The 16,881-nt window shown below is 38.4% G+C and overlaps 1 protein-coding gene across 2 annotated transcripts in view; it reads left to right on the forward strand.

The window, feature by feature from the left end:
* dgkza (diacylglycerol kinase, zeta a) overlaps window positions 1-16,881 on the forward strand; it is a 99,982-nt gene that overhangs the window by 27,161 nt on the left and 55,940 nt on the right. For both annotated transcript variants that reach the window (XM_053492220.1, XM_053492221.1), the window contains 10 exons: window positions 729-785; window positions 2,697-2,765; window positions 9,865-9,936; window positions 10,051-10,167; window positions 11,089-11,160; window positions 11,249-11,344; window positions 11,782-11,864; window positions 11,954-12,014; window positions 12,951-13,064; window positions 16,565-16,705. In XM_053492220.1, the coding sequence (XP_053348195.1) occupies window positions 729-785; window positions 2,697-2,765; window positions 9,865-9,936; window positions 10,051-10,167; window positions 11,089-11,160; window positions 11,249-11,344; window positions 11,782-11,864; window positions 11,954-12,014; window positions 12,951-13,064; window positions 16,565-16,705 (882 nt within the window). The remainder of the gene's footprint in view (window positions 1-728; window positions 786-2,696; window positions 2,766-9,864; window positions 9,937-10,050; window positions 10,168-11,088; window positions 11,161-11,248; window positions 11,345-11,781; window positions 11,865-11,953; window positions 12,015-12,950; window positions 13,065-16,564; window positions 16,706-16,881) is intronic.

Genomic DNA, 16,881 nt, shown 5'->3' on the forward strand with positions numbered 1-16,881 from the left:
TTGCTTAATGGACTGCGTGATTTCCTGCTGAAAGTTTGTTAACCGAATGCATTAGTGCTAAAAAAATATTACCAAGTGATAAAAATCAATTGCCAATGCAACAGTTAGACCCAACAGGCTTATATAGACTGATATGTCTCAGTTTATGTTCTGCTGAACACACTCTTTTTCTCTCTGTCTCTCTCTCTCTCTCTCTCTCTCTCTCTCTCTCTCTTTCTTTCTCTCACTCTTTCCTCCCTTCTCACTGCAAAGGGTATCTGAAAGGGCGGGCTCCCCCGTTCGTAAGCGTGGTCTGAGTTATCTGATCGCTTTAAGGTGCTTATTGGTGGTTTTGCATCTAATGACTCGATTTGCATGATGAATAACACGGGGCTTGTTTTTTTTTCGAGGTGCGAATAAGTTAAAGGTGAAATCAAGCTTGATTTTAGAGCGGTGTATATATAATCACAGTTTACAAACAAATGTAGAAATGAAAACCTTCAAGATTAGAAATGAAAAGCTTGTGATTGCCGGTATGTATGTCATTTGTGATTAATTTCAAAATCATACAGAAAAATGATTCACATATTCTCATGTTTCTATGTGTTTTTGGAAAAACTTATTTTTTGTTTATGTTATCAGAAATCTATATTGATGGTTGGTTGAACTTTCCTAGGAAGATTCAGGATAATCTCTGTGTCCTGGTTTAGCATTTTAACAGCCATTTTGTATCATACTGTCTTTTGCAGATCAACTTCCGGTGTAAACCGTCATTCAGGGAATCAGGCTCTCGGAACATCCGAGAAGTAAGTCCACACCCGAACTTCACTGTGTCTCTTTTTTCCAATCCTCATGCATGATCTTTTTTTTCAGCCAGAATCTTAACTGTACATTGCAGATGCGGGTAATGTAAAGCGCTCAGCTTTCTTCTATCACCTTACCTTTTTTTTTCCTTCCTTATTCCTAATTTCCTTTCATTTTCCATTCTTCTTCTTCTCCTGCTTCCCATCATCCTCCTGCAACATGTGCCCTATGTCCTTCTCTTTCCCATCATGCCTTGCGCGGGTTAGCCCGCACGGCATCGCAGAGCTCTTAAAGGTCAGGCCGCTTTGGAGCGAATCAGGCGTGCTGCCGCTAAACACAGTGTATGTATACACCTCACACAGGTATTACACACACGCGCTAACACGCACACAAGCACACACCCACAGATTAGCACAGTTATGAGGACATATACATCTGTACAGACGCTCCAACACATGCAAATTGTTACATGTTTGGATATTTGTGCAAAAAAGGCTTTAAAGTCTATACGCTTATGTAGTCACTTTAGTATTTTAGAAGGATTTGGTGACCTCATGGTCTATTTAGATTATAGCTTCATTCAACAGTTCTCTTCGACCTTCTTCTCTCATCCCATCCCCAGCTTCTTTTTAACATTTATCTCATATGTGAATGATTTCATTTCTTACACTCTGTCATATTTACGAGCCCAGTGTTTTAGAATAACTGCGCTCATTCTTTTCGGACATAACTGTAAGTGATGCTCATGCATGTACAGTATAATATTTTTCAGTAGTCTTAGTTTCAAATGCTTAATGTACATTATTTCTGACCTGCAAGTGGGTGACAGATTAAACAACAAACTGTGGTTTGTAAATAAATAACTTGACTTGTCTTGGTTTATCTCAATATAAGTCAATTAAATTATACAAAAAATTATGTGTAATTACTCTATAACATATACATTCATTCTATAATTGGCCAGTTTCCCTCCACCAGCCAGCTCTCCCCGTCATACACTGCTTGATCAAAAAATAAGCATAAATAACATTTAAACTTAACTGAATCAGTTAAGAACTGTCCAACACATTATTAAATCCATGAAGGATAGTGCTGAATGTTTAACATGAAACATAGTCAGAAAAAGAAAAACCATGAATGGTGATCTGTTGAACGCTTGGTGAAGTTTCATCTGAGAAATCAGAGCTATATTTAATAGTGACATTAAAAGCATTTACACACAAACACACAATGTGATGAGACCTCACAGGATTGGGACTAAACAGCTGTGTGGCCATAAAAAAACCACTGGTTAGTGAGACTCATCAGATAAAAAAGGCTTTAGTTTGCTAGGGAGCATAAAGATTGGACTTTGCAGCATTGGAAAAAGGTCATGATGAGTTCAGATTGACCCTATTCCAGAGTGATGGTTGCATCCATCATGCAGCGTGTACAAGTCTCAGGAGGCAGTGTCATTCTGGGATTGGTCAGGTCTAGGCTGACGACCTGAATGAGCAGGGTATCACACCTATGCAGTTCCCTGCCCTGATAGCATGACCATATTCAAAGAATTGGATTGTGAAAGAGTGGTGCTGGGAATCATTTTCACACATGAATTGTCCAATGTATTGTGTACCATAATCAAAGCAGTCAAGTGAAATATTAGACTGTACTACTATTATTATTATTTTTTGACCAGGCAGTGTACAACAGTTACAGACAGATGAGGGTGAGGGCTAACACAAGCCTCCTCTAGGAACTCTAGCTACTAGAAGCCAGATATAAGTGAACACCGTGTCCTTTTTCTACTTGACAATTAAGATTTTATTAGGGAGATGTTCATTTTGTTCTCCCGGCCAGTCCATCTATAATTAGCCGTTACTAATTCATCATAATGAGATCTGTAATAATGACCTCTGCTGTTTCCATGACAGCCTAATATAGTGCGGCATCACTGGGTCCATCGACGGCGACAAGAGGGGAAGTGCAAGCAGTGCGGAAAGGTGTGTATGTGTGTGTGTGTCTGTATTCCTTTCCATTTCTAAAGTTGTTTGAAATAAATCAGATAGAGACATATATATACAAGTTATTGGGTATTAGGATAAAATGAGGAAAACGCTTTACATGGGTACATTTAAATATTTTTGCATTGTTACAGGATTTTCTAAACTATGTGAAATATACATTTTAAACAGAAGTAAAATCATAGCATTATAAAGGCTGGTCACTCCTGAAAGTGAAAAAAAGAAAATAGAATAAAAAGATTTGATTCCTACTAAAACACAAACATTTTGGCAGTGAGTTTTTGTGTACAAGCTGAAAAAAAATGTCTTTCTTACTGTGTGACATAGCAACCCAACAACTTGATCAAAGCCCAGACGTGCACTGTGTGAGAAATTGACACTTTAGGGAGTCTGACTGTTTGTTCAACAGTGTTTGATACATAGCTCCTCAAACAGCATGATCCTTGCAAGAACCAAGTTTAGACAAGACACAAAACAAAACAAATCTAATGTACAGTACTGTGCAAAAGTCTCGACTCCCCCTCCCCACTCATTTCTTCATATTTTGCTTTGAAAGTGACAGACTTTCCTTTTTTCTTGTTCATTTTAAGGAAGTCTTGAGGAACAGTTCTCCAGGCTTCCTGAAGGATGTTTTAACTCTCATCTTCAGTCCAGTTCCTGTAGCTGAGCAAAATCAGATGTTTTTTTTTTTTTGTTACGCCACACAGTGAACTTCTATATAAAACATTTAGGCATAAAAAGCATTGAACTTAAGGCTTGAGCCAGTGAAAAACAGATGATGACAGATGATCAGGCCAGTGATTATTATACTGCTGATGCTGAATGCTGAGTTGTTGGAACAGATGAGACAGGAAATGAGGTTGCTGCTGAGGTTGTTACATAAACAACCTAGTTTTAAATTGTATCTTTAGACACTTTGCAGCCTGTCACAGTAAAACGGTTGTTCTACTTTCTTAAATTTAATCTACATTATTTAATTTCAATTAGAGTGGGGTTCAAGACTTTTGCACCGGACTGTATATGTGGTTTGTTAAAGTAGGCGTGTCAAAAAGGGTTACAAAGAAGAAAACATACAGTGATATGCAGAACATTTTCCCCAGACCTCCACATCTATAAAATTAACCTTTTTTCATTTTTTTCAATTTAATTTTATTTATATAGCGCTTTTAACAATGGTCATTGTCTCAAAGCAGCGTCACAAAAATGAAAGAAATTCATTAAAATAATAATAATAATAAAAAATAATAATAAATTGTGTATTCAATTCAATTCAATTTTATTTATATAGCGCTTTTAACAATGGTCATTGTCCCAAAGCAGCTTCACAAAAAAAAATTAAAGATTTTTTTTTTTTTATTTTTTTTTTTTTAAGAAAAGAAAATATTTGGAAGTGTGTATGTGTGAGAAAAATGTGTCTAGATAATAATTAAATGAATGAATGATGAATGAAATGTCTCTGATGAGCAAGCCAAGGGTGACGGCGACAGTGGCAAGGAAAAACTCCCTGAGATGGCAATAGGAAGAAACCTTGAGGTGAACCAGACTCAACAGGGAACCCATCCTCATCTGGGTGATAACAGATAGAAATAACATCAAGTGTGTTGTGCAGGTGAAAGTTCAATATATCAGAAGTTGTGTAGATTCAGTTCAGCATAGGGATGAGTCAGTAGGTGCAGAGGGCAGATGGGATCAGATCACTGGAAGCACAGGAGCAGGATGTGTAGCTCCAGCCATCATAAAGCAGAATCTAGCTGGAGCAGGTCCTTCTCAAGATGCCTTAGAAACCTTGCAGGGTTGGCCTTTGTCTACTGAAGCTGGCACAATCTCCAGATGTCTCAGGATGGGTAGTAAAATACAGAAAAGATGGAGAGAATTAGTGTAGTTGCCATTCAGGATAGGTGTACTGGAGTATGAGGTTATGGGATGAGTTACGCGTATGCCAGATTAAAGAGATGCGTCTTGAGTCTACTTTTGAATTGGGAAACCGTGTCTGCTCCCCGAACAGTGTCTGGAAGGCTATTCCAAAGCTTTGGAGCCAAATATGAAAATGCCCTGCCCCCTTTTGTAGATTTTAAAATTCTGGGAATTACCAGAAGTCCGGAGTTTTGTGATCTTAAGGGACGTGGTGGATTATAGTGTATCAAAAGACTGGTTAGGTATGAGGGAGCTAAACCATTTAAAGCCTTGTATGTAAGTAGTACTATTTTGTAATTAATTCTAAATTGAACAGGTAGCCAGTGCAGGGATGATAATATAGGTAATATGTTACATATGATAATATGTGTGAGAAAAATGTGTCTAGATAATGAGATGAATAAATGAAATGTCTCTGATGAGCAAGCCAAGGGTGATGGCGACAGTGGCAAAAAAAAAACTCACTGAGATGGCAATAGGAAGAAATCTTGAGAGGAACCAGACTCAACAGGGAACCCATCCTCATTTGGGTGATAACAGATAGAGATGATATAACACCATGTGTGTTATGCAGCTAAAAGTACAATTTCTTTAAATTAACATAAAGTCCAGTTCAGCATAGGGATGAGTCAGTAGGTGCAGAGGGCAGATGTGGTCTGGATCACTGGGAGCACAGGAGCAGGATGTGTAGCTCCATCCATAATAAGGCAGAATTCAGCTGCAGCTGGTCCTTCTCTGGATGCCTTAGGATCCTCGCAGGGTTGGCCTTTGTCTACTGAAGCTGGTACAATCTCCAGATGCCTCGGGATGGGTAGAAAAGTACAGAACAGATGGAGAGAATTAGCGTAGTTGCCATTCAGAATAGATGTACTGAAGTATGAAGTTATGGGATGAGTTACACGTATGCCAGATTAAAAAGATGCGTCTTGAGTCTACTTTTAAACTGGAAAACTGTGTCTAAGCCCCGAACACTGTCTGGAAGGCTATTCCAAAGTTTTGGAGCTACCTGTAAATATGAAAAAGCCCTACCCCCTTTTGTAGATTTTGAAATTCTGGGAATTACAAGAAGTCCAGAGTTTTGTGATCTTAAGGAGTGTGGTGGATTGTAGCGTATCAAAAGACTGGTTAGGTATGTGGGAGCTAAACCATTTAAGGCCATGTATGTAAGTAATACTATTTTGTAATTTATTCTAAACTAAACAGGTAGCCAGTGCAGGGATGATAATATTGGGGTTATATAATCATATTTTCTGGATCTAGTGAGAAACCTGGCGGCTGCATTTTGGACTAACTGTAGCTTGTTTATTGAGGATGCAGGACAACCACCTAGTAATGTATTACAATAGTCCAGTCTGGAGGTCATGAATACATAAACTAGCTTTTCTGCATCAGAAACAGATAAGATGCTAACAAGTTTGGCGATACTTCTAAGATGGAAAAAGGCTGTTTTTGTGATATTGGAAATATGATTTTCAAAGGACAAGTGACTGTCTAATATAACGCCCAGGTCTTTTACTGTTGAGCTAGTAGTAACAGTACATCCTTCTAAACGCAGGCTGAATTGTGAAAGCTGTTGTGTGCTGGTTTTTGGGCCGATGAGTAATATCTCTGTCTTGTCTGAGTTTAGTAAAAGAAAGTTATTGGTCATCCAATCTTTTATGTCCTGGACACACTTGGTTAATCTAGCCAATTTAGGTATTTCGTCTGGTTTTGTTGAGATATATAATTGGGTATCATCAGCATAACAATGGAAACTAATCTCATGTCTTCTAATGATGTTACCCAAGGGAAGCATGTATATTGAACAGCAGAGGTCCTAAAACTGACCCTTGTGGGACCCCATATTTCACTGGCATTACACCAGACAGTTCTCCATTTAGATCTACAAAATGGTATCGATCAGACAGGTATGATCTAAACCATTTTAATGCCTGCCCCTGAATACCTATGTGATTTTGTAGGCGATCTATGAGAATATTATGATCTATAGTGTCAAATGCAGCACTAAGATCAAGCAAGACTAGTATTGAGATGCAGCCTTGGTCCGAAGCTAAAAACAAGTCGTTTGCAATCTTAACTAGTGCAGTTTCTGTACTATGATGGGGCCTGAAACCTGACTGAAATTCTTCAAGGATGTTGTTTTCCTGTAAGAATGTGCATATTTGAGCTGATACTACTTTTTCTACTATTTTTTATATAAACGGAAGGTTTGAAATCGGTCTATAATTTATTTAATTCGCGTCCAAATTAGATTTTTTAAGAAGCGGCTTAATAACTGCCAACTTGAAAGGTTTAGGGACGTGCCCTAGATATAATGAGAAATTAATAATGTTTAAAAGTGGCTCTCCAACCGTATGCATCACTTCTTTGAAAAATCTGGTTGGGATTGGGTCTAACAGGCACGTTGTTGATTTAGCTGAGGTGATAAGTTTATAAAGCTCTTCCTGTCCTATACCTGTAAAGCACTGAAAAACTAAATGTGAAACTTTAGGCTGAACTAGATCATGAGATGCTATTGGAGGTTGAACCTCAGTTATTTTCTTCCTGATACTATCGATTTTTTCATTAAAGAAGTCCATAAAGTCTTCACTACTAAAATGTTGTGGAGTACTCTCTGCAGGCATCTTAGGTTTTGTTAGGCAAGCTACTGTACTAAATAAGAACTTGGGATTGTTTTGGTTTCTTGCTATCAGTTGGCTAAGAGGCTCGGTCCTAGCAGTTTTTAGAGCCCGTCTATAGCTGCACATACTGTCTTTAAACGCAATTCGAAAAACTTAATAACATAATTGAGTTTTTCTCCATTTTCGCTCGAGGTTACGAGTTGCTCTTTTTAGGGCGCGAGTATGACTATTGTACCAAGGAGCAAGTGTTTTATCTCTAACTTTTTTTAATCTGATGGGAGCAACAGTGTCTAATGTACTGGTAAAAATAGTGGCCATGCTGCTAGTCACTTCATCTAGATCGTCTGCATTTAGGGGTCTAATAAGAAATTGGGACAGATCCTGCAGATTACTTGTGAATCTGTCTTTAGTAGTCGGATTCATATTTCTAACAATCAATAACGTGGGGAGACACAGCTAATCTGTTCTACGGGTAGAGTATAAATTAGGAGGTAATGATCTGTGATATCATTACTTTGAGGTAAAATCTCTATATTAGAGACATCTATACCATGGGATATAATTAAATCTAGCGTATGATTACAGCGGTGAGTTGCTCTATTTATATATGTTTAACCCCAAAGAAATTTAGTAAGTCCATAAATGCGAGGGCTAAAGCGTCGTTAGCATCATCAACATGAACGTTAAAGTCTCCTACTATCAACACTTTGTCAGAGTTAACCAATACTGATAGCAGATGTTCAAATTCTTTAAGAAAATCGACATATGGCCCTGGGGGTCTGTACACGGTGGCCATTGTAAAATATAGCGCGGGTTTATTATGTATTTCATTGAGTGCAACATAAATGATGAGCACTTCAAATAAGTTAAACCTGGGCCTTATTTTCTGAGTAACAGTGAGTACATCATTGTAGATAGTGGCAACACCACCACCACGACCAGTCAGAGGGGGCTCGTGCTTATAGAAATATCCTGACGGAGTCGACTCATTCAGACCAATATATTAATTTGGTTTAAGCCAGGTTTCGGTGAGGCAGAGAGCGTCAAGGCAATAATCTGATATTATTTCATTAACAATAAGTGCTTTAGGCGCAAGGGATCTAATTTTGAAAAGTCCAAACTTTAGAGGTAGATTTCGATTACTTATTTGTCCTTTTTCTGGTTTAATGGTTATCAGATTGTTTGGGCTGGATTTAACAAATTTATTCTTTTTTCTCACTATTCGGGGAACCGACACAATTTCTATTGGACAAGCTATGTGTATGCGTCTATTAGTATGGTGAGTTGTATTGTGGCTAATATCTAAAGAATCTAAGGTATGACTTATCGCCAGTCAGATGGTTCGTAGTTTCTTGGAGATGTTGTCAGAGAGGATCGCTGCTCCAGCTCTTCTAGGGTGCAGGCCATCAGTGTAGTAGAGCCTAGGACGCTCCCAAAAAAACATTCCAGTTATCAACAAAGGGTAATCTCTGTTGTTGACACCAAGATTGTACCCATTCATTAAAGGCAAATAATCAACTGAACCTCTCGTTTCCTCGCTGAAATGTCGGAAGCGGTCCAGATACGACGATCTTTGTCGTGGGTGATGTGCTGCGTACCTTCTCGACCAGGCTCCTGAAGTCCTTCTTTAGGATCTCCATCTGCCGCAGCCTGGTGTCGTTCATACCAGCATGAAGGACCACAGGCACCTGTGCAGCAACATCAAGAGCACGTGCACCAGGTAAACAGCGTGTGTACGCCTTACCTTTAGCCGTGGTAGCACGCACGTGCCGGACGATGGAGTCTCCGATGACCAGCGCATCGTGTACCGTCTCACGGAGAGGAGCGAAGCGGTTTTGGGTTGAGATCTCGAAGACTGGTGGTGGCGGAGGAGGAGAGGTCTTTGCCCGGGGCTTGGCGCGTGTCTTCCGCTGCTGCAGTATCCAGGCCTCGTGGTTTCCCGGCGCTGGGGTGAAGGAAACCTGGGCGGGCTGCATCCTCAGTGCGTTGGACCTCTGCAGAGAAACACACGGGGTAGAGGTTGTAGGAGAATTCTCACGCCGAGAATTTACCTGGGACAGGTGAGCGTTGGTCCGCGACAATTCCAACTTGGCTTTCCGCTGCTATAGATGGGCCAGCTTCACCTGTAGGTCGCGGATCAGCTTCTCCACGGCCTCCAGCTCCAAATCCACCGAGTGCAGCTCTAATGTCTCCTCACCTGCACACAGAGGCAGAGAAACTGTATAGAAACAGAGATAACCAGTGTGAAAAAGCGTAAACAAACTTGTGATAGCCGGGCTAACGGGCTAGCGATGCTAATGCCGGTTAAAAGCGGTGTGCTGCAAAACAATTACAACTTGAGATATTCTCGAGTGAATATATTATAAGATAGTATAAAATACTTATCTGTTATATGTTCACTCTTCGTAAGAGGACAGAAAAGTTGAAAAATTGGTCAGTCTCGCGGAGCTCAGAAAAAAGCAGCGTCTCCTTCAGGTCAACATGGGCTATACGATTTTAACATCTAAACTTAAAATTTTCTTTCCTTTTTTTTCTTTTTATAGGGATTTCAGCAGAAGTTTGCCTTCCACAGTAAAGAGATTGTGGCCATTAGTTGCTCTTGGTGCAAACAAGCTGTAAGTACACATGTACGAGTGTGCAAATAACTGTGTGTGTACAGTAGTTGTGTGTCATCTCTGTAAAGTGTTCTTTGTTACACTAAGTATATGTAATGTATTATTGTTTTACAGTATCACAACAAGGTGACATGCTTCATGCTGCAGCAGATAGAAGAGTGTTGTTCTTTAGGAGCTCATGCAGCTGTTATAGTACCTCCGACATGGATTATCCGTGTCCGCAGACCTCAGGTACACACACACCCACACACACACACTCATTGAACAAGTTAAAATGTAATTTATTTTTCGCTGACCAAATCACTCGAATTCCAAGGTTCCACTATATACACTAACCTGCACTAAATACTCTATTATCCACTGTTAACTTTCATTATGCTGTGTATGTATATTTAATCAACAACAATTCTGACCAATCCTGCTCATTTGACTAAATCTGCCTACTGATTGATATTGAATATTGACCAGTCCCGCTATAACATATAACATAATCCTGAGTCGGCTCAGTTTACCAGGAATTGTGATGAAATTTCTCGTGAATGCATTAATGTACAGACTTCAAGCACATGGGAGACTATGAGACTCTTAGCCGCAATAAAATATTTGAATGGGCAAACATTTTAAAGAAGACCAAACATGCGTGAATAATGATCTCGACGAGGCAACTCGAAGCTCACTGCAGTCTTTTACGTGAACATTCAGTGAGTGAATTTAAGCAATTTCCCTCTGGGATTATTAAAGTTATTTGAATCTTGAATCTTGAATCCTGAAGCGCCTGATCTTGATTAAACACCTGAACTTGTTGCCAACTTTCAGAAGAGACACGTCTGTCTGTGGGAAGTGCACACACAATCATTCACCACCACTATTTTCACATGTTTGGGCCATTGAAGGAGTTCCAGGGAGGCCACTGTTTCAGATGTGAAGCAATCAGTTTGATCATGGCTCCAGTGAACTGAGAAATTTTTACCTTGATGGTATCCAAGCAGTAGTGAAACGCTAGGATAAGTGCATTAGTGTAACAGGGATTATATAGAGAAATTAGTTTTTTTTTGTGTGTTCCGGTATTCAGTTTTGACCTGTTTGACTTAAACACTCCTCGTATGTATAATAATAATAATAACAACGCTTTCTTCTGTCTTCTTTTTCCAGTCCTCACTAAAGTCAAGCAAAAAGAAAAAACGAACATCATTCAAACGCAAATCTAGCAAGAAGGGAGCCGAGGTAGGACCTTATTATAACTAATTTTATTTTGTAAACACGAGACACCGTTTTCTTTAATTTAACACACTTGCATTAACTTTGCTAATAGGAGTCTCGATGGAAGCCGTTCATTGTGAGGCCCATTCCTTCACCGCTGATGAAACCGCTGCTGGTGTTTGTTAATCCAAAGAGCGGAGGAAACCAGGTTAGACACACCACACACACTCACATACACAGCGGGGAAAATAAGTATTTGACACGTCAGCATTTTTATCAGTAAGGAGATTTCAAAGTGGGCTATTGACACAAAATTTCCACCAGATGTAGCCATTAAGCCAAATATTGAATTTATAAAAAGAAATCAAAACATTTAAGTATACAAGTCATAATAAAAAAAGTTAAATGACAGGAAGGAATAAGTATTGAACACATTAAGATAACAAGGTGCAAAATGGCATAGAAAGCCAGGAGATCACCTGAAATCTGTCCGTATTGAGAGAAAAACCCTGCTCCCTACCAGGGTACCTCATAGTTCTATTTGTATTGTATTTTACAGATTATTTTAACACATCCATAAATTATACATTTCAGCTTTGTTTTTTAAAAACGAGTTACAGAATTAAGAAACCATTTGTTTTTCAGGGTGCCAAAATAATCCAGTCATTTATGTGGTATTTAAATCCTCGGCAAGTCTTTGACCTGAGTCAGGGCGGACCTAAAGAAGGGTGAGTCATTAGCACTCCCACAGACACTCTGTCACATTAAAAGTAATTCACAAGGTTTTAACAAGCCCGTGTTTTTTTCTGCACTTTAGTTTGGAAATGTATCGAAAAGTTCACAACCTGCGTATTCTTGCTTGCGGTGGCGACGGCACAGTAAGTACGCATGCATGTTGCATTTTATTTTTATATTGTCTTTGTTTTTTAAAACTCAATTTAATCCTTGTGGCAACATCACTGCTAATCAGGAGCCCTTTTTAGTGCAGATAGTAAAGCCAAGTGATATTTAAATCTAAGCTAACTATAATATTAGTTATGACATTTGAGTTATGGTCATGAAAAGAAGGCCTTAAAACTCACAATCCAAATGGCAGAATTACACAAAAGATTTCATTTTTGTGTCCTGATTTGGGTTTTAAGATTATGGAATAAGCTTGAAGACGTCTGCAGAAGATCCCCATATTTCACAAACTGACTTTTATCCACATTTATCCCTAAGAGGATTTCGAAACCACACAGAATCATGAGAAAAGAATTAAGGAGTTTAAAAACCTCTCCGGTCTCCCAGGAGAAACAAGTCTTCATTTTGGATTTCACATTTATGTCGCAAATGATTACATGCATACTGTATCATGTTCGTTTATTTTGTAGCGTGCACAACATTGTCACATTTTCATTTTGTAAAAAAAAACTTTAAATAATTATACATTCACACACCCTTGAATTATTACAGTTTTATGGTTAGTCATTGATCCATGATTTATTGTCGCTGGATTTCCTCTTCTTGACCAGAAGGAAAAAAACACTAAACTTCAGCCCCAACTGCTGCAAATATCTTTGTTTTTTATCTTTATACAGAAATTCTGTTCATATTCATATTTTGGATAATAAAATATGATCACAAATGTGACATCATCACAGAGCATCTTTACAGACATTCACATGTAGAGATAATTGAATTAATGCTGAGCAGATACAGTAGTGGGCTTGCACAGGATTACATAGTACAGTTTTCAAGAAGTTAACAGCATTTAAAGTATTTTGCATAAGTTTATATAATAAAAGGCACACAAACAGTGATTTTCTTTGTAGGTTGGCTGGATCTTGTCAATTCTGGATCAGTTGCAGCTAAACCCCCAGCCTGCTGTAGCCGTACTACCTCTGGGGACTGGAAATGACCTGGCCAGGACCCTCAACTGGGGTGGGGTGAGTGAATTACAATTTCTGCCACAAAAACAAACAAACAAAAAAGCACACTTGAATATTTCTTTCGACTGCCTAAACCTGTGACTACAGTGTGCAATGTGGTGGCCAGTACATGTGTGAAAATGATTCCTCATGTTCCCAGAATCACTCTTTAACAATGTCCTGGAATATTCCTGTTCTATCAGAGAAGAAAAACTCCATAGATGTGATAACCTGGTCATTCAGTACATTCAGGTCGTCAGCTGACTTCATTTTATTGCCACATAACGATGCTGAGTCTAGACCTGACTGACTAAAGAAACCCCAGATCATAACACTGCCTCCAGAGGCTTGTACAGCGGCCACTATGCATCGTTTCATACACTTCTTTTCTTATCCTGATATACACTTTACTTTGAAAAAGGGTTTATCTGGACTCGTCAGACCATATGACCTTTTTCAATCGCTCCAAAGTCCAATTGTTATGCTCCCTAGCAAATTTCTTTCTTTGATTAGTGTCACTAACAAGAGATTGCCTTATGGACACATACTGTAGCTGTTTAGTTCTCATCACATTGTGTGTGTGGAAATGTTCTTATTTATTTATTAGTTCTGATTTTACTGTTCTTTTTTTCAAATAGTGAAGTTTTAATAATGTCTTGGACAGTTCTTAAAATAATTTTAGTAATTTGTATGTTTTCTTCACTTAAAGTCAATAGTTTGACCCTTCTGAAACCGCTACTTTTATTTGGCCAGGCAGTGTATAAATGTTTAAAATGCAAGGTCTTTTTCCATGTTAAGGCAATTATCAAAAACCATGAATAAAGACGAATGCTGGGCAACCTAATTTATTATACCCCCTTATTTGGAAATATTCATACCGATTAAGGAAGAGCGGTGCAGTTATTATCCTGTTCCTTACATAAACTATTTGCCTATCTGAATATTCTTGATGGATGTGACAACCATGTAAACTAAATATCTGTACTGTATGTACTTTCTGCCATGCACAAGAGCATATGAGAAAGAATTTTTCTACTTTTCTACATATTGTACAGCCTGGAACTGAAATGAACTCACTTGGGACTTACGTATTTAGATCTACTGTAATAGACATTTACATCGACAGTTTGCAAAATGATTCACAAATTTAATGCAGAAAAGTTGTGACTGTGTCAGTATTCACCTCCATGCAGCACCATTAAGACCAAAGCTCTTTCTAAACAAGTCCAGCACAAAGGTTATGAAAAAAGTATTAATTGGGATGGGATTATTATTTTTTTTTTAATCTTTGAATATTGTGCAGAGAACCATTACATCAATTATAAAAAAAAAAAAAGGAAAGCAAGACGGCCATGAGTAGAGGATGTTGTAAAAAAGTAGAGGGCAAATATTAGTAGAGCAAATATTACTCAAGTAATCGTAGAAGTCATCCTTGTACTTGTGTAGTAAAAATAAAAAAGTATTAGGCTTCACGTGTATTTTAATATCAAATATACAGGGCTTGTAATAGCTCACAGTAGCCTCTTTCATCTCTCTGTCTCTGATTTCTGATTGTAATCGTGCTGTTTTTGTTGCTGTCTGCACCCAGCTCCACTTTTGATTTCAAACACCTGTTAAGTTATTAGGCATGTCTCGAAGGAAAGGCAAGTTGTGAAATTATGGATAATAGCCAGGTGTCCGACTTCATAAACCACACACCACTGTGCTTAGGTAACGCAATGCCATGCTGAAATGTACTTATATAAGAGTACAGACATTGGCTGCACTTTTCTGCAAAGTAAAAAAGTGTCCTCTAATAAAACTACTCAAGTACAGATATGCGAAATATGTACTTAAGTGCAATAATATAGTAAACGTACTCAGTTACCTCCCACCTCTGGTGCTTAGTGTCAGGTCAGGCTTAGACCCGACACTCCATAAGGCTGGGCTTTATGAAAATGTAAAAATAGATTGTAGAAACTCTAATAATTGAGGAAAATGTTTTTTGGTTTTGGCACAAACACATTACTGCATAGCTCACAGTAGCCTCTACTGTGAGAGCACCAACCTACAGTGAAGCATGGTGGTGGTAGCTTCATGTTTTGGTATGCTTTTCATCAGCCGGGATCAGGAAACTGATCAGAGTTAAGGGCAAACTTAATAGAGTCAAATTTAGGGAAAATCCCGAAGTAAACCTGTTCTAGTCTGCAGGAGCAAAAAAAGTCTCTCAGAGCTGCATGGAGTGAATCACAACCAAGAATCTGGTAAACCCTCAATCTAGGATTACCTAGACTTTTAAGTCAGAGTCTCGGGTAGGACTTGGAAATTCTATTTAATTCAAGTGATCTAAGGATAGACTTTAAAAAACAGTTTTAAAGCTAAATTGTGGAAGCCCTGGTCGTCGGCATCTTTACAGAAGCTGACTCCAACTGTCTTTTGTTCGAAAGATGCCAATTTAGCAACTCTAGCTAAGCCGTGGCTTACGTCAGGTGACTAACGTTAATTCATAAGCTAACATTACTTTGCATTTAATTAAATTACATCATCCACCCCTACACGTCATTCCATGTCAACTGTTTACATTTTTTGTGGTGAGTTAAGCTACACTGATTCTGATTAGCTGGTTAGCTAAAGTGTTTTAAGTTAAAGTTAGCGGTTTGACCCCTGCAATGCAGCTGTAAATCAGCCCCAACCCAATTATGTATTATTTTATAGCTTAATGTAATTTTAACTGGTGAACTACATAAAAATTCACCCCATACAGTTGTCCTAAATGGAAAATCTAGCTCTTGAGCCTGTTTTAGTACCAGGTTGTTTATTTCTGCTGTCATTTTAACATGGAATCTGTGAGGATTATCTCACCTTTGGAGCCAGCTAGTGGACATTTGAGGAACTGCACATTTTAGCACTTTTATGTCAGCCTAATGTTTTAGAACCGGAGGTTGCCACTTGGTTCTGACAGAACCTCAGCCAGGAGAAATACCACGACTCAAAGTCAGAGATCTCACCAGAGATGCAAAGTTCAGAGAGAGAGATATCGCCAGTTAAGTCTATTTAAGTTCCAGGCTATAAAGGGAAAAGTATCTGGAAAAGTTGAAATGGGGTACTACAAAACCATATAACTGAGATAAATTAAGAGGCAAAGTTGTATTTTATTCTTTTTCTTCCTATCATAATTTGCACAAGTATGAATTTGGGGTTTTAAAGTGTTTTCTCTGAGTAGAAATTAAACGTCACATATCCAAATCCATAAAAACAACAACAAAAAATTCTCTTCTTATTTACATAATGTCCTCGCTTTTAGATATGGGATACACTTTATGAAATCTACAGACAGCATTTTTCAAAAGTTAATCGCAGTTTTATAATCAGTTTAGGTATCTGGGTAGATGGTATGATTTTTTAGTTTTTAGTCTTCAGAAGTTAAACTCACATACCTTAGGGGGATGAATACATTTAATAACATAAAATTTAAATGAGAAATGACCGAAGTGTGTGTGTGTGTGTGTGTGTGTGTGTGTGTGCGTGTGTGTATACAGGGTTACACGGATGAACCAGTATCCAAGATCCTCTCTCATGTGGAGGATGGGAACATTGTGCAACTTGATCGTTGGAACCTGCGTGTGGAGCCAAATGCCGAGGCAGGACCAGAGGAGAAAGATGAACAGGCGGCGGACAAGGTAGGCTCCTCCCACCTACTTACATATGCTCCGCCCTCACTCTCAGTGTCAGAATGTTTAAAGTTTATTTAAGATTGAGTAATAAATTTAATTGCTACATTTATGTATCTTTCATTTCTGTAAATATGGCGTATTATTGTCTGCATTCATATACTGCTTTTTTCCTTATTTTACAG

The sequence above is a fragment of the Clarias gariepinus genome, chromosome 3 (genome assembly GCF_024256425.1).
Source record: "Clarias gariepinus isolate MV-2021 ecotype Netherlands chromosome 3, CGAR_prim_01v2, whole genome shotgun sequence".
Taxonomy (NCBI): domain Eukaryota; kingdom Metazoa; phylum Chordata; class Actinopteri; order Siluriformes; family Clariidae; genus Clarias; species Clarias gariepinus.